Below are 15,703 nucleotides of genomic sequence, written 5' to 3' on the forward strand. Positions count from 1 at the left end.
TGAAAAACTACAAAAGTGTTCTGGGTATATTGGATCAAAGTACTTCCATGCCAATTTTTTTAAGGATTGGTTCAAGAATGACGGGACGGTGTGCAATTGCCAATGTTGGAAAGAACAAAGAAATAAAGTAATGGGAACTGGAAAACAATTAATATATCTTCCCTTCCTGAAGGCAGAGAGACCTAATTAATAAGGACAGTTTTCCAGGTTCTTTGCTGAGTTTGTTTCAGTTCTAGACCCACTGTGACGGTAACTTACCCAGACATGAAATATTGTGTTGTATTCTCTTTCCAAATTAGATGACTTCATGTATTTTTTTTTCCTCTTTCTTTCATGTATGTACAATTAATAATGTACACGCAATCTTGTTCACAAGAAAGTTAAACACAAGAAGGAGCCAGACCATAATCTTCGCGTTCTCATGTAGCTGCCGAATCTGTGACACGACTTGTGCCTGCGCTGTTAGTGTTTTCACATACGTGGGAGGGAGGCCTGTGTTTGACACAAACCGTAATATTTATCTTCAAATGTTAAACCGTTTGAGCAGGTTCACAAGTTCAAACACAGTGTAATGATTTCAATTACAACTCCTAACCCTAACCCTAACCCTAACCCTAACCCCAACAACCCTAACCCTAACAACCCTACCCCTAACAATCCTAACCCTAACCCTAACAACCCTAACAACCCTAACCCTAACAACCCTACCAACCCTAACAACCCTAACCCTACCAACCCTAACCCTAACAACCCTAACCCTAACCCTAACAACCCTATCAACCCTAACCCTAACAACCCTAACCCTACCAACCCTAACCCTAACAACCCTAACAACCCTAACCCTAACAACCCTACCAACCCTAACAACCCTAACCGTACCAACCCTAACCCTAACAACCCTAACCCTAACCCTAACAACCCTACCAACCCTAACCCTAACAACCCTAACCCTAACCCTAACAACCCTACCAACCCTAACCCTAACAACCCTAACCCTAACAACCCTAACCCTACCAACCCTAACCCTAACAACCCTAACCCTAACAACCCTAACCCTAACAACCCTGACCCTAACAATCCTAACCCTAACAATCCTAACCCTAACCCTAACCCTAACAACCCTAACAACTAGTTCTCCTAACACATGCTTATCGGCATACAGTAAGAGAAAACACAATCCAGCTGCAGTGACACAGCCACATTAATAAATCTGTTAACTGTTTCTTATTCCCGCAGTGCTCGGTCAGCTGCGGTGGAGGTAAACGTCGGAGGCAAGTCAGGTGTGGGCACAGCGCCGACGCCACCTGTGTGCCCGGCGATAGACCCACGGTGGAGTCGACCTGCGGCGTCCCACCATGCCCGACATCTAGTGCGGTTCCAGAGTTTGGCGACCTCGACAATAGTCTCGATGGCAACTCCTGGGAAAATGGTGGTAACTGGGAGGTGGCTGAACCTGCTAGCAACAGTGTGAATGTGGAGACAAAAACCGAGAGGAAGCTGGTAGACATATTTTACTACGACTACAACTTCATCAGTTTCCACGAGGACAGTTTGTATGATCTAGATGGCGGCTGGTTGCCCAACATGCATGACTACATCAAAATTTCAGGTGGAGAAGACTCAAAAGAGCAAACGTTTCCTAATCACGTGTCGGCCAGCAACCCCTTGACTTCCTCAACTATTGCACTGTCAACAGCTCAAGATGGAGGAGAGGAACCGGGAGCGATTGAAAATACTTCAGTGATAGCACCAGAAATAGGGAGCTCTGCAAACGAAGATCTTCAAACACATGATTTTGAACAAAAACAGGAATCCCCAACAGAAGACAACACTTTGGACATTGACAACGATGCCCATCAAACGAACCTCAATTTTCATGGAGAAGGTTACAGGCCAATGCATCCAGATGTCTCATCGAAAGTTGGTCCAGGTTTCTCTGAAACTTCCTGGATGACATCTACAGCAAACCCAGACTCCTCGTCTTTGAACCAGCGCGCATCTGCTCCAAGTCATAGCTCCACTTCATCCCCAGTTATCAGCGCATTAGATCCTAGCATTAATATTGGGAATATACCCTCAGTGGGTCCCACATTGAAAGAGCGCGTTCCACCACAATCGACCAAACCTCCATCTTCAGTTGGAACTCAACGATCCATTCACGCGTTCAGTCCACAGGTGCCACTCATCTTTGGGACAGCTTCTCATAATCCAGTTAACCTCAATAACACAACTGTGTGGACGAATGTTGACAGAAGAATGCAGCCTTCATCTTCTTCTTCACGTTCCACATCCACAACGCCTAGCCTCACTAATAGTCACAAAGGTCTTCCTCCTTGGGTCCATGCCACTGCAGATGAAGAGATCTTTTACACGGATAATCCTTTACGGAATAGTGGTACTTCCAATGTGCCGATCACCAAATCGCATGTTGTCATGCCGACACCCTCAAGAATTCCAGTGAGACAAGAAGCTTCTCGGATGAATGGTGATTTTGTTTTCCAAGATGGATCACAAACAATAACAACATTCTACCAAACGAGCAATCCTTTAGGAAGCTCTACCACAAACCAACTTACACATGGTTTGGGCCACCCTGGTATGGAAACCACAGCATGGCCCAGTCAAATTATGATTGCGGGCGAAGTGCAGACCACAGTCGGACGCAGGGCAAACCGACTTTGGCCTAGTCCTATTAACAGGCCAGATAGGTGGCACGGTTTAGCTGGTGGACTTTGGAAAGATGATAACAAGATCGATGCAGATAACGAGTGGGTAAAGATGCAGAAACCAACTAGGCCTTCATCGCTAAAGTCGACATTTTTGTGGGGCATGGAAGGCCAAGATACAAACTTTGGGCCTCAGCATTTGATACCAACCCCTCAAGTTACAACACACACAACGGTAGCCAATGAGAAGATATGGACAGCATTTTGGAAGGTTGGCCTCTGGAGTAAGGTGAGGTTCCTTCTTTATTCACATCCATTTTTCCTACAAAAATACACTTCACAAATTGCAGAAACCAATTTTGAAATTGTATGCCTTAAATTGGTTAAATCAGAAATGGTTAAATTGGTTAAAATGGTTAAATGGTTTTGAAATGGTTAAAATCAGAAATGGAAATGTTTTGCTTGTGAACGAGAAGATTTAAATTTATGTACAGTACATACATACAGTGTGTGCCTGTCTGGCAGGATGGCCTCGAGGTACACGCACTCACCTCTGAGCTGTCTAAGGCTAGCATCACACCAAAGTAGTTCTATCCCGTTATACCCCGTTCTAAAAAAAATACTAGAACGGGTTGTGATCACGGTAGAATGCGTAGTTTGGCATAAAATACGATGCGAGTTCGTTCATAAGCAGTCCTCAATACGTCGATCTCGTTCTTAGCCAGTCTGCAGTCCGTTTGTATCCAGTTCAGATCGTGTAAAAGTGCCCGTTCACCTCATGCCGACAACGTTTCGAAGCAGTTCGAGCCCGTCCGTAGCCGTTCTCAACCCGTTCTTAACCAGTTCAACCTCGTTCTACCTCGTTCACAATACGTCCAAGCCAGTTCTAACTAATTCTTAACCCGACCAACTCGTTCGCACTACGTCCTCACCTCGTCCCTAGTGCGTGTGTACTCCCGTCCTGGCCCGTCCTGGCCCGTCCTGGCCCGACTGCTATGAATACCGAGCGCGTTGTAGCCAGTCCTCATTCAGGTTCAGGGCTCCGAGCTGTACACATCTACAATACAATCTCCGATCATCATGCCTCCAAAGAGAAGTCGATTCAGAAAGACAGGGCGAGCGAAATCAAGCACAAATAGCCCTGCTGAAGGCCATGCAGATCCTCCTGAAGCTGCTGAGACTATTGAGGCAGTTTGAGGTTATAGGTGTGTGTGTGTGTGTGTGTGTGTGTGTGTGTGTGTGTGTGTGTGTGTGTGTGTGTGTGTGTGTGTGTGTGTGTGTGTGTGTGTGTGTGTCTAATTGGAGAACGGGATGGACGGGATAAAATTTTGAGCAGGCTCAAAGTTCTAGAGCACCCTCCCCGTCCGAGCCCGTCCATTAAGTTCGTAAAAAGACTGTATTTAGTTGCTACTACGTCCACTACGTTCATACACAGTTGGAGCCCGTTCGACAACATTTTCACGAACGTATTGAGAACTAATTTGGTGTGATGGGGGTATAACTTGGGTTTGAATCCCGACCCAGCGATAAACTGTCATCCTGGTGTATCGCAGGCAGGGTGATTCATCAACGTGCGTGCTTTCCTCTGACGGATGTTAAACTGACTCCCCATCTACCGATATCAGTTGGTAGATGTTAAACTGGCGGCCCATCTACCGATATCAGTTGGTGGATGTTAAACTGGCTTCCCATCTACCGATATCAGTTGGTCGATGTTAAACTGACTGCCCATCTACCGATATCAGTTGGTCGATGTTAAACTGACTCCCCATCTACCGATATCAGTTGGTGGATGTTAAACTGGCGGCCCATCTACCGATATTAGTTGGTGGATTTTAAACTGGTGGCCCATCTAGCGATATCAGTTGGTGGATGTTAAACTGCCAGCCCATCTACCGATATCAGTTGGTGGATCTTAAACTGGCTCCCCATCTACCGATATCAGTTGGTCGATGTTAAACTGGCTCCCCATCTACCGATATCAGTTGGTGGATGTTAAACTGGCTCGCCATCTACCGATATCAGTTGGTGGATGTTAAACTGACTCGCCATCTACCGATATCAGTTGGTGGATGTTGGTGGATGTTAAACTGGCGGCCCATCTACCGATATCAGTTGGTGGATATTAAACTGGCTCCCCACATACCAATATCAGTTGGTCGATGTTAAACTGGCTCCCCATCTAACGATATCACTTCGTGTATGTTAAACTGGCTCGCCATCTACCGATATCAGTTGGTGGATGTTAAACTGGCCCCCTATCTACCGATATCAGTTGGTCGATGTTAAACTGACTCCCCATCTACCGATATCAGTTGGTGGATGTTACACTGGCTCCCCGTCTACCGATATCAGTTGGTCGATGTTAAACTGGCTCCCCATCTAACGATATCACTTCGTGTATGTTAAACTGGCTCGCCATCTACCGATATCAGTTGGTGGATGTTAAACTGGCCCCCTATCTACCGATATCAGTTGGTCGATGTTAAACTGACTCCCCATCTGCCGATATCAGTTGGTGGATGTTAAACTGGCTCCCCATCTACCGATATCAGTTGGTGGATGTTACACTGGCTCCCCGTCTACCGATATCAGTTGGTCGATGTTAAACTGACTCCCCATATACCGATATCAGTTGGTCGATGTTAAACTGACTCCCCATATACCGATATCAGTTGGTGGATGTTAAACTGGCTCCCCATCTGCCGATATCAGTTGGTCGATGTTAAACTGGCGGCCCATCTACCAATATCAGTTGGTGGATGTTAAACTGGCTCCCCATCTGCCGATATCAGTTGGTGGATGTTAAACTGGCGGCCCATCTACCAATATCAGTTGGTGGATGTTAAAGATCCCGTAGGCGAGCTTTTACCGGTACAAATTACATATTGCTGTCTTGACTTCCTGTGTCACGAGTGGAAACCCTTCCAGGATTGTAAAACCTCGCCAAGAAACTGTTTTGGCAGAACCGATGCTCCACTCGCTTTATCCAGTTTGCTACCGTAGGCAAAGATTCCGTGGGCCTTGTCCTGAAAGTTTCTTTTCAGCTCTAACGTTTTTTATATCCACGTAGCCTGAATAATGGAGGTCTGAATCTCACCCGTGGCATTGGAAATCTGCACCAAGGCCAGACGCCTGTTTTATTCTCTGTTGTCTGTGCCTTCACACATCATCACATAAGCGGTTTCCCTGAGACGATCAGATTTACTAGCTCGATGGGAAATCTGGAAGTCGTTTTCACATCTTGGTTCGTTATGGAAAGCTCAGCAAATCGTTGCGCCTCTTTTTTAAACGCATTGGTGATTGCAAGGCCTTCGCAGCACTGCGTCAAACCCAGGCCACAACAGGTCTTTGTTTCATGGGCTCAGCTTCGTAGCTGGAAAGAAAAACCACAACTCATGCAAACAGATTTATTTTGTAGCATGAGTAATGCAAGCATTTATTTATTTATTTATTATACATGGCTGAGGCCTGTGGAAGATTGCTGTCGTTTTCTATCTTTACAACAACTGATTTCAAATTGTCTCCTCAAAAAAATCAACAAAATACTGAACTTCACTGCGAAACCGAATCATAATCAGCACATTTCTTTGGATTTGGTGTGATGATGTCACGGCGTATTTCCCCAGCGAACACAGCACCGTTGGGCCAACGTTGGCATTTGGTCAATTGGTCGCAAGCGCATTGTTGACGTCGGGGTGACGTCGTTCCAACGTTGGCCCAACGGTGTTGTGTTCGCTGGGTCATATGTTCATAAAAGGCTCGCTAGGTGACACGAATTTACGCAGCAAAGCTCACCTAAGTATGGTTCATCATAACATTTGGGTTTCATAGTGAAACACAAGTCAGCAGTACGTTCACCTTTGACCTCTCAACTTTGATCACAGTGCTCGGTTACTTGCGGGCTTGGAGCTATGTGGCGCCAGGTGCAGTGCAGCTCCGAGGGCCATGGTACCTGCGACCCCGAGAAACGACCAGCACCAGCACGCCGCTGTTACATCCGGCCTTGTCCGGCCTGGCGTGTTGGAAACTGGACCAAGGTTCGTTCTCTCCTTATTTCTTACATTTAGCTACAGATTTTTTTCTTTTCTTTTCTATCAAGTTTTTGCTTTCCTGAAGGAGAGAATGAGCGATTGGAGCATGACCGAAGTTGGGAAACAATGGTTAAATAATGAAGGTGGAAAAACACCAGGTAACAGGTATTTTACATGCAAGGGCGTTGAAGGAAGTACCAACCACCTTTTAGAGGCCATTTTTCCCCGCAAGCAGGGGTTGGCCTTTTTCGGGAACCGTGGTTGTTGTTGTTTTTCGGTCCCCTTTTTGAAGCAATGTTTTTTTTTACGGCCGGATGCCCTTCCTGACGCCAACCCTTTTTTGCCGCCTTTAACGACAAACAGGGAATTACCAGTGAACTGGTACTCAATTAGCCGACCTCGGAAGGTATGACAGGCTGAGTCAACCCCCCTGGCGTTAATTCAGCGATCGACCGGGTTTTGAACCCAGGATCCTAGGATCCTAAGCTGACACCCTAGCCGCTAGCCCAACACCAGGGTATGAAGGAAGTACGATAGTGGAAAAGGTGGATCCAGTGCAAACAGATCTTCATTCAGACAGGTCGAGTCCTGGAGCATTGGATGGAAAAGTAAATCTTGCTCATGGAAAAGTAACGGCTGGTGCGACAACAGGGGTTTGTTTTCTACGACCTTCGGGGAGGCCTCTTTGCAGTGGTTGTACCTCCCAACGCAAGTCGGGGACCAAATCTTCCCCATTCTTCCCTGCTGCCCGGATTCGTTAGGGCAGTGCGGTCATGGTCGGAGAGCCGATCGGTTCAGATGGACCCCTTTCCCTCTTGTCTGTCTTTCTCTCCCTCTCTCTCTTTTTCTCTCTCTCACTGTTTCTTTTTTTCTCTCTCTCACTGTTTCTTTTTTTCTCTCTCTCTCTCTCCCTTGCCCTCTCTCTTTTTTTTCTCTCTCTTTCTTTTTCTCTCTGTTTCTCTTTTTTGTCTCTCTTTTTTTCTCTCTCTCTCCCTTGCCCTCTTTCTTTTTCTCTGTTTCTCTTTTTGTCTCTTTTTTTCTCTCTCTCTCTCCCTTGTCCTCTTTCTTTTTTCTCTCTTTTTCTTTCTTTTCTCTCTCTTTTTCTCTCTCTTTCTCTCTCTTTCTTTTTCTCTCTTTCTCTTTTTTGTCTCTTTTTTTCTCTCTCTCTCCCTTGCCCTCTTTCTTTTTTTTCTCTTTTTCTCTCTTTTCTCTCTCTTTCTCTCTCTTTCTTTTTCTCTCGTTCTCCTTTTTTCTCTCTCTTTATTTTTCTCTCTCTTTTTGTCTCTTTCTTTTTCTCTCTCTTTCTCACTTTATTTTTCTCTTTCTGTTTCTCTCTTTCTTTTTATCTCTCTTTCTCTCTCCTTCTTTTTCTCTCGCTTTCTCTCTTTCTTTTTCTCTCTCTTCATCTCTCTTTATTTTTCTCTCTCTTTCTCTCTCTTTCTTTTTCTCTCTCTTTGTCTTGCTTTCTTTTTCTCTCTCTTTCTCTCTCTTTCTTTTTTCTCTCTCATTCTCTTTCTTTCTTTTTCTTTCTCTTTCTTTCTCTCTCTCTTTCTCTCTCTTTCTTTTTCTCTCTCTTTCTTTTCCTCTCTCTTTCTCTCTCTTTCTTTTTTCTCTCTCATTCTCTTTCTTTCTTTTTCTTTCTCTTTCTCTATCGTTCTTTTTCTCTCTCTTTCTTTTTCTCTCTTTCTTTTCCTCTCTTTCTCTCGCTTTCTTTTTCTCTCTCTTTCTCTATCTTTCTTTTTCTCTCTCTTGCTCTCTTTTTCTTTTTCTTTTTCTCTTTCTTTCTTTCTTTCTCCCTCTCTTCCTCTGTCGTGGCCCTGACTTTGTGAAGGCGGGGGGACACCATCCTGTATGTGGGGGATCTCTGCGTCACTCCTGCGAGATCGATCGTCTGTCTCCGATCGGCTGTCTCCATGTCGTAGGCTTGTTTGAGAGAACTGTCCGGGGCGATACAACAACACCAACAACAACAGCAGGGGTTTTCTACTTTTATGTTACAGCATAGACTTGCTGATATAGTCTCATAGTAGTGATAATTAGATCTTCTGCATTTGGGGCCTTCCATGTTTTACTTAATGTACATTTGTGCAATATTCGACACCCTTTCCAACACCCTTCCCACAATTTTCAGCAACGCTGGGGTAAATATCCACCCCCATCCCATCCCAATAATTCTGGAATGCTTTGTGAGACCACACTATCTCTCCAAATTAAACCACTCCCCCATCCACACACCTTTAAAGAAAGGATGCCACAATTCGAGTTTATGAATATTCACTATGGATAAGCTTCTTCTTCTTTGTTTAAAAAAAACCACCTTTAGAGGCCATTTTTCCCTGCAAGCGGGGGTTGGCCTTTTTCGGGGACCGTGGTTGTTGTTGTTGTTTTTTTTTGATCCCCTTTTTTAAGCAATGTTTTACGGCCGGATGCCCTTCCTGCCGCCAACCCTTTTTGTCGCCTTTCAACCTTCTTTGTTTGACAGCCACAATTATTCTCATGCTATTGTGGGGTTGGTTGGGGAAGTTTTTGGCACCTAACTCCCACCTAACTACTTACTCAAACTTTTGGAAAAGTTTGACTAAGTAGTTAGGGCAGGAATTTGTATTATTTTCAGGGAGGCTGTCGATAGTTCGTCTACTCTTCACAAAGGACACCGTGGGATCTATAACGTCCACCAACAAATGCCGGGAGATGGGACGTCCAGTTTAACATCAATCCAATGGACGGCACACTCATTGATGAATCATCCTGCCTGATTCACCATGGATAAATGGTGTTATTGCTAACATGAAAAATGTTTTTCGTTACATAATCAAAGACAGGCGATGTGTTAGCAAAGCACCCTAGTGATCCTAAAAGCTGGAATAATGGGGCAAATCTTGAAACCTAATGCTGCTCACCTCAGCTGCCTACGATAGGCTCGTAAAAATGTAAGTACGCTGAACTATGTGAAAGGATTATGCAGCACACGCTTCCCCCCACCCCTATGTACCACTTGCTGAACCTTACTCCTACCCCCCCCCCCCCTGATGTTGCACCCACTGAATCTAGCCCTCCCTCCCCTTCCCCCAGGTAGCACACGCTAAACCTTTTCCACCTCCCCTACCACACTCCACATGTAGCACACGTTAAAGCTCTTCCCTACACCCCCCCCCCCCCCCCACTCCGCATCTTACCCGGTACCCCCAAGCTCATTGTAACACTGGAATGCTGCTCTAACCACCAACTCACCCACGCACCCCCTGTGGGTTGTATAATATATGACCATCTTTTGTGGATTGTTAAGCTGGGAGGATGATAAGTATTTTTAATAAAAGGAACGGTACAAGGTGGTTGTTAGAAAATAAATAAATAAACCATCTGCAGAAGTGGAAGTTTTTTTTTCTTGATGAAATGTCAGTCGTGATTGTGATGGAGATTATTTTCTGAATGTTTAGACATTATGTACAAAATTGTGTGAAGTTTCTTTTTGATTTAAAAACGTATTTATTATTCTATTAAAACGGTTACCAGCTTCGTAAATGAAGTAATTTGAGTTTTTGTAAACGTTGTGGTAATGTTGCTGTGAAACAGATTCCTCGGGGGATCTCATCCAAACGTTCCGGGTAATAGAGGGTATCTGATAATGAATGATTCAGGGAATGCTTTTCATTCGTTAAAAGTGGCGAGTCTTTGCGACACCGAGGATGTAACACAATTACAAGGTATAATAATTAAATACTCGACAACTACCCAGGGACTGGTATTATAATTAAATACTCCATAACTACCCAGGGACTGGTATAATAATTAAATACTCGATAACTACCCAGGGACTGGTATAATAATTAAATACTCGATAACTACGCAGGGACTGGTATAATAATTAAACACTCGATAACTACCCAGGGACTGGTATAATAATTAAATACTCGATAACTACCCAGGGACTGGTATAATAATTAAATACTCGATAACTACCCAGGGACTGGTATAATAATTAAATACTCGATAACTACCCAGGGACTGGTATAATAATTAAATACTCGACAACTACCCAGGGACTGGTATAATAATTAAACACTCGATAACTACCCAGGGACTGGTATAATAATTAAATACTCGATAACTACCCAGGGACTGGTATAATAATTAAATACTCGACAACTACCCAGGGACTGGTATAATAATTAAATACTCGATAACTACCCAGGGACTGGTATAATAATTAAATACTCGATAACTACCCAGGGACTGGTATAATAATTAAATACTCGATAACTACGCAGGGACTGGTATAATAATTAAATACTCGATAACTACCCAGGGACTGGTATAATAATTAAATACTCGACAACTACCCAGGGACTGGTATAATAATTAAACACTCGATAACTACCCAGGGACTGGTATAATAATTAAATACTCGATAACTACCCAGGGACTGGTATAATAATTAAATACTCGACAACTACCCAGGGACTGGTATAATAATTAAATACTCGATAACTACCCAGGGACTGGTATAATAATTAAATACTCGATAACTACCCAGGGACTGGTATAATAATTAAATACTCGATAACTACCCAGGGACTGGTATAATAATTAAATACTCGATAACTACGCAGGGACTGGTATAATAATTAAATACTCGACAACTACCCGGGACTGGTATAATAATTAAATACTCGACAACTACCCGGGACTGGTATAATAATTAAATACTCGATAACTACCCAGGGACTGGTATAATAATTAAATACTCGACAACTTCCCGGGACTGGTATAATAATTAAATACTCGATAACCACCCAGGGACTGGTAACTGGTATAATAATTAAATACTCGATAACTTCGCAGGGACTGGTATAATAATTAAATACTCGATAACTACCCAGGGACTGGTATAATAATTAAATACTCGACAACTTCCCGGGACTGGTATAATAATTAAATACTCGATAACTACCCAGGGACTGGTATAATAATTAAATATACTCGATAACTACCCAGGGACTGGTATAATAAATAAATACTCGACAACTTCCCGGGACTGGTATAATAATTAAATACTCGATAACTACCCGGGACTGGTATAATAATTAAATACTCGATAACTACCCAGGGACTGGTATAATAATTAAATACTCGACAACTACCCGGGACTGGTATAATAATTAAATATACTCGATAACTACCCAGGGACTGGTATAATAATTAAATAAACCATGGAGGGTTACACCACTGTTGGTTGTGTTAGGCCACCACGTGACGTGTAATGTTATCACGAGTTCTGATCTTGTTTAACGTCGTGAAACTCTATTTTAAAGGATTCATTTATCATTCTGTCGACGCTCGCTCTTACGAATGGGAATGAAAAGGTTTATCATCGGAAACGTTTTCACAGCTGCGATCACGACTTGTATTCCAAAGGGATCAGAAACGCGAATGACCATTACAGGAAATTTGTGACAATGGCTCAAAAGTACTGTACATAGAACAACAAGGCCATCTGTTTGCTTGGTGGTCAGGGGGCGGCCGCCCTCCTCCCCTCATGCTTCCACACTTCTTGTGTTATTATTCTTGAACCTTCTTCTGACCTGTTATTGGCATCGACTTGGGAATAGGGGTCCAGGTGGTGAACATCATGGCCCGTGTTACACATTCTGAAAGTCTTTGTGTTTACAAACTCTTGCATTGGAAACGCAGTGTTCGGAAAAGTGTGGTGGCGGAATGAAGAAGCGTGAGGTGACATGTGTCGACTCTCGTGCTCGACGCCCCCTGAGACCTTTTCACTGTCGCCGCCTACCTTACAAGCCCCCGTCACGCCTCGCCTGCAATTCCTGGCCTTGCTTCAACTGGATCGCGATGCCCTGGGGCAAGGTACGATCTTTTGCCGACCCAACATGGCACACTCGAGTGAGCGTCTCGGTCTGGTTCCTGTTGCGAGTGTAGTCCTGCGCACGCTTCTTGTGGTCTAGCGCTTTGTCGGTCCCATGTCCTTTTACCCATGTGTCTGCCAGTGCTCGGAGGATTGCGGTGGCGGTGAGCAGCGTCGTGAGCTCACCTGCCCGGTGTTTGCACGGTGCAACGAGCACCAGAAACCCAATGACACTCGACGTTGCAACTTACGGCCTTGTACGGCCTGGCTAGCGGGGCCCTGGGGTCAGGTGAGCTGGCAACTTGGACCACCTCCGAGAAGGAAGCGCTGATTTTACCCAAATGAGAATTTATGATCTTACTTGATTACCGCCTTCAGAGACACAATAACATCAAATATATAAATATAATACAGTATACACATTTTTTGTTTTACTCTTCCTCTTTTTAAATTCCTCTTGTTTACCTTGCAGTATATATACCTTCATACACGGTAAAACTTCAAAATAATTGCCTGCAGACCAACTGCTCGTTCGTGTGAGATGGGATTCTTGCTGTGCTACATGGAATAAGTCGCATGTTTGTTTCCATGCCACTCGTGTATTGCGAATGTCGATTGGTTACATTTTATATTGAAGCAAATAGAATGTAGAGACAATGTACAGTTTATTTAGTAGACATTTTCATTGCTCGTGCAAATATGATCAGGGAATTGAATGCACTGCTAATTTTTTTTTTTTTTTTTTGTATACGTACAAGATCGAGGCTCGTGTAAGAGCGAACCTTAATCACACAAAAACAAACAAACGGACACAGAAAACATACAATAAAGGGAGCGGGAGACAAGATTGGAGAGAGAGAAGCACACAAGTACAACAGTAGAGAACAGGGACATCGGGAGATCTGTGGGAGGGAGAGGGCTTGGGGGAAGGAGGGGTGGGGTGGGGGGGGGGGGGGTGGGAGAGGTTAAAAAAAAAACACATGGACACTGCATGAACTTCCAGGAAGGAAGTCGGTATTTCAAAAAAGTGGATCTGGGGTGAATTGACGGGGGTAGAAAAGATCAAGGTTTTGGATGGGGAAAGATAGGAGATGGTGGTGAACAGCTGTTTTAAAGACCTGGAGGGAGGAGTGGGATTGAAGAGAGTGAGGGAGTTTGTTCCAGAGGCTCATGCATAGTTCATGAGATATTGAAATATAAAAATGAAATCATGTGACTCTAAAAGCATTCGTGAGATGGAGTTGTGCAGCCCGGCTTGCTCCTCTTCCAAAAGCAGTCGTGCCCCTTGCGATGGAACAGCATTTAGCGTGGGCGAGATCCTTATGAAATTGAGTTCTCACAAGTAACACAAAGCAGTTTTTGTGAAATATCCTGCAAATAATGAAATAATTTTTCTTTCATCCCAAATACTGAAGAAAAGTACTCAGGAACTTCCTGTAACTGAGTTCAAGAAGTTTTTAAACAAAGCCAATAAAAAACGAATATACCATTTTGCTTTCATGTAGAGTAGGTACTGTGAGAGCAGTCGTTGTGTATTAAATGCACAAGGTGGACTACTATTACATTCCCAGCAGGGTGAGGAAGTGAGCCGACAATCAATAAATGGTCGTACAGAAGCTCATGAGCCTATTTTACCAACCCAGAACTCCTAACAACACAGGACGTCTGGGTTGTTAGGACTTCTGGGTTGTTAGGACTTCTTGTGTTGTTAGGACTTCTGGGTTGTTCGGACTTCTTGGGTTGTTAGGATTTCTGGGTTGTTAGGAATTCTGGGTTGTTAGGACCTCTTGTGTTGTTAGGACTTCTTGTGTTGTTAAGACTTCTGGGTTGTTAGGACTTCTTGTGTTAGGACTTCTTGTGTTAGGACTTCTTGTGTTAGGACTTCTTGTGTTAGGACTTCTTGTGTTAGGACTTCTTGTGTTAGGACTTCTTGGGTTAGGACTTCTTGTGTTCGGACTTCTTGTGTTCGGACTTCTGGGTTGTTAGGACTTCTTGTGTTGTTAGGACTTCTTGTGTTGTGAAGACTTCTGCGTTGTTAGGACTTCTTGTGTTGTTAAGACTTCTTGTGTTGTTAAGACTTCTGGGTTGTTAGGACTTCTTGTGTTGGAAGGACGTCTGGGTTGTTAGGACTTCTTGTGTTGTTAAGACTTCTAGGTTGTTAGGACTTCTTGTGTTAGGACTTCTTGTGTTAGGACTTCTTGTGTTAGGACTTCTTGTGTTAGGACTTCTGGGTTGTTAGGACTTCTGGGTTGTTAGGACTTCTTGTGTTGTTAGGACTTTTTGTGTTGTTAAGACTTCTGGGTTGTTAGGACTTCTTGTGTTGGACTTCTTGTGTTGTTAGGACGTCTGGGTTGTTAGGACTTCTTAACAACACAAGAAGTCCAACACAAGAAGTCCTAACAACCCAGAAGTCTTAACAACACAAAAAGTCCTAACAACACAAGAAGTCCTAACAACCCAGAAGTCCTAACACAAGAAGTCCTAACACAAGAAGTCCTAACACAAGAAGTCCTAACACAAGAAGTCCTAACAACCCAGAAGTCTTAACAACACAAGAAGTCCTAACAACCCAGACGTCCTTCCAACACAAGAAGTCCTAACAACCCAGAAGTCTTAACAACACAAGAAGTCTTAACAACACAAGAAGTCCTAACAACGCAGAAGTCTTCACAACACAAGAAGTCCTAACAACACAAGAAGTCCTAACAACCCAGAAGTCCGAACACAAGAAGTCCGAACACAAGAAGTCCTAACCCAAGAAGTCCGAACACAAGAAGTCCTAACCCAAGAAGTCCTAACACAAGAAGTCCTAACACAAGAAGTCCTAACACAAGAAGTCCTAACACAAGAAGTCCTAACACAAGAAGTCCTAACACAAGAAGTCCTAACAACCCAGAAGTCTTAACAACACAAGAAGTCCTAACAACACAAGAAGTCCTAACAACCCAGAATTCCTAACAACCCAGAAATCCTAACAACCCAAGAAGTCCGAACAACCCAGAAGTCCTAACAACACAAGAAGTCCTAACAACCCAGAAGTCCTAACAACACAAGAAGTCCTAACAACCCAGAAGTCCTAACAACACAAGAAGTCCTCACAACACAAGAAGTCCTAACAACCCAGAAGTCCTAACAACACA

General features: G+C 43.7%; 1 protein-coding gene across 3 annotated transcripts in view; it reads left to right on the top strand.

Moving 5' to 3' along the window:
• Positions 1 to 15,703, top strand: part of ADAMTS7 (ADAM metallopeptidase with thrombospondin type 1 motif 7) — a 130,128-nt gene that overhangs the window by 85,191 nt on the left and 29,234 nt on the right. For all 3 annotated transcript variants that reach the window (XM_078786407.1, XM_068130199.2, XM_078786408.1), the window contains exons 19-22: positions 1,237 to 2,955; positions 6,554 to 6,706; positions 12,392 to 12,565; positions 12,706 to 12,852. In XM_078786407.1, the coding sequence (XP_078642533.1) occupies positions 1,237 to 2,955; positions 6,554 to 6,706; positions 12,392 to 12,565; positions 12,706 to 12,852 (2,193 nt within the window). The remainder of the gene's footprint in view (positions 1 to 1,236; positions 2,956 to 6,553; positions 6,707 to 12,391; positions 12,566 to 12,705; positions 12,853 to 15,703) is intronic.

Source organism: Myxine glutinosa, chromosome 11 (assembly GCF_964187855.1).
Source record: "Myxine glutinosa chromosome 11, kmMyxGlut1.1, whole genome shotgun sequence".
Lineage (NCBI taxonomy): Eukaryota > Metazoa > Chordata > Myxini > Myxiniformes > Myxinidae > Myxine > Myxine glutinosa.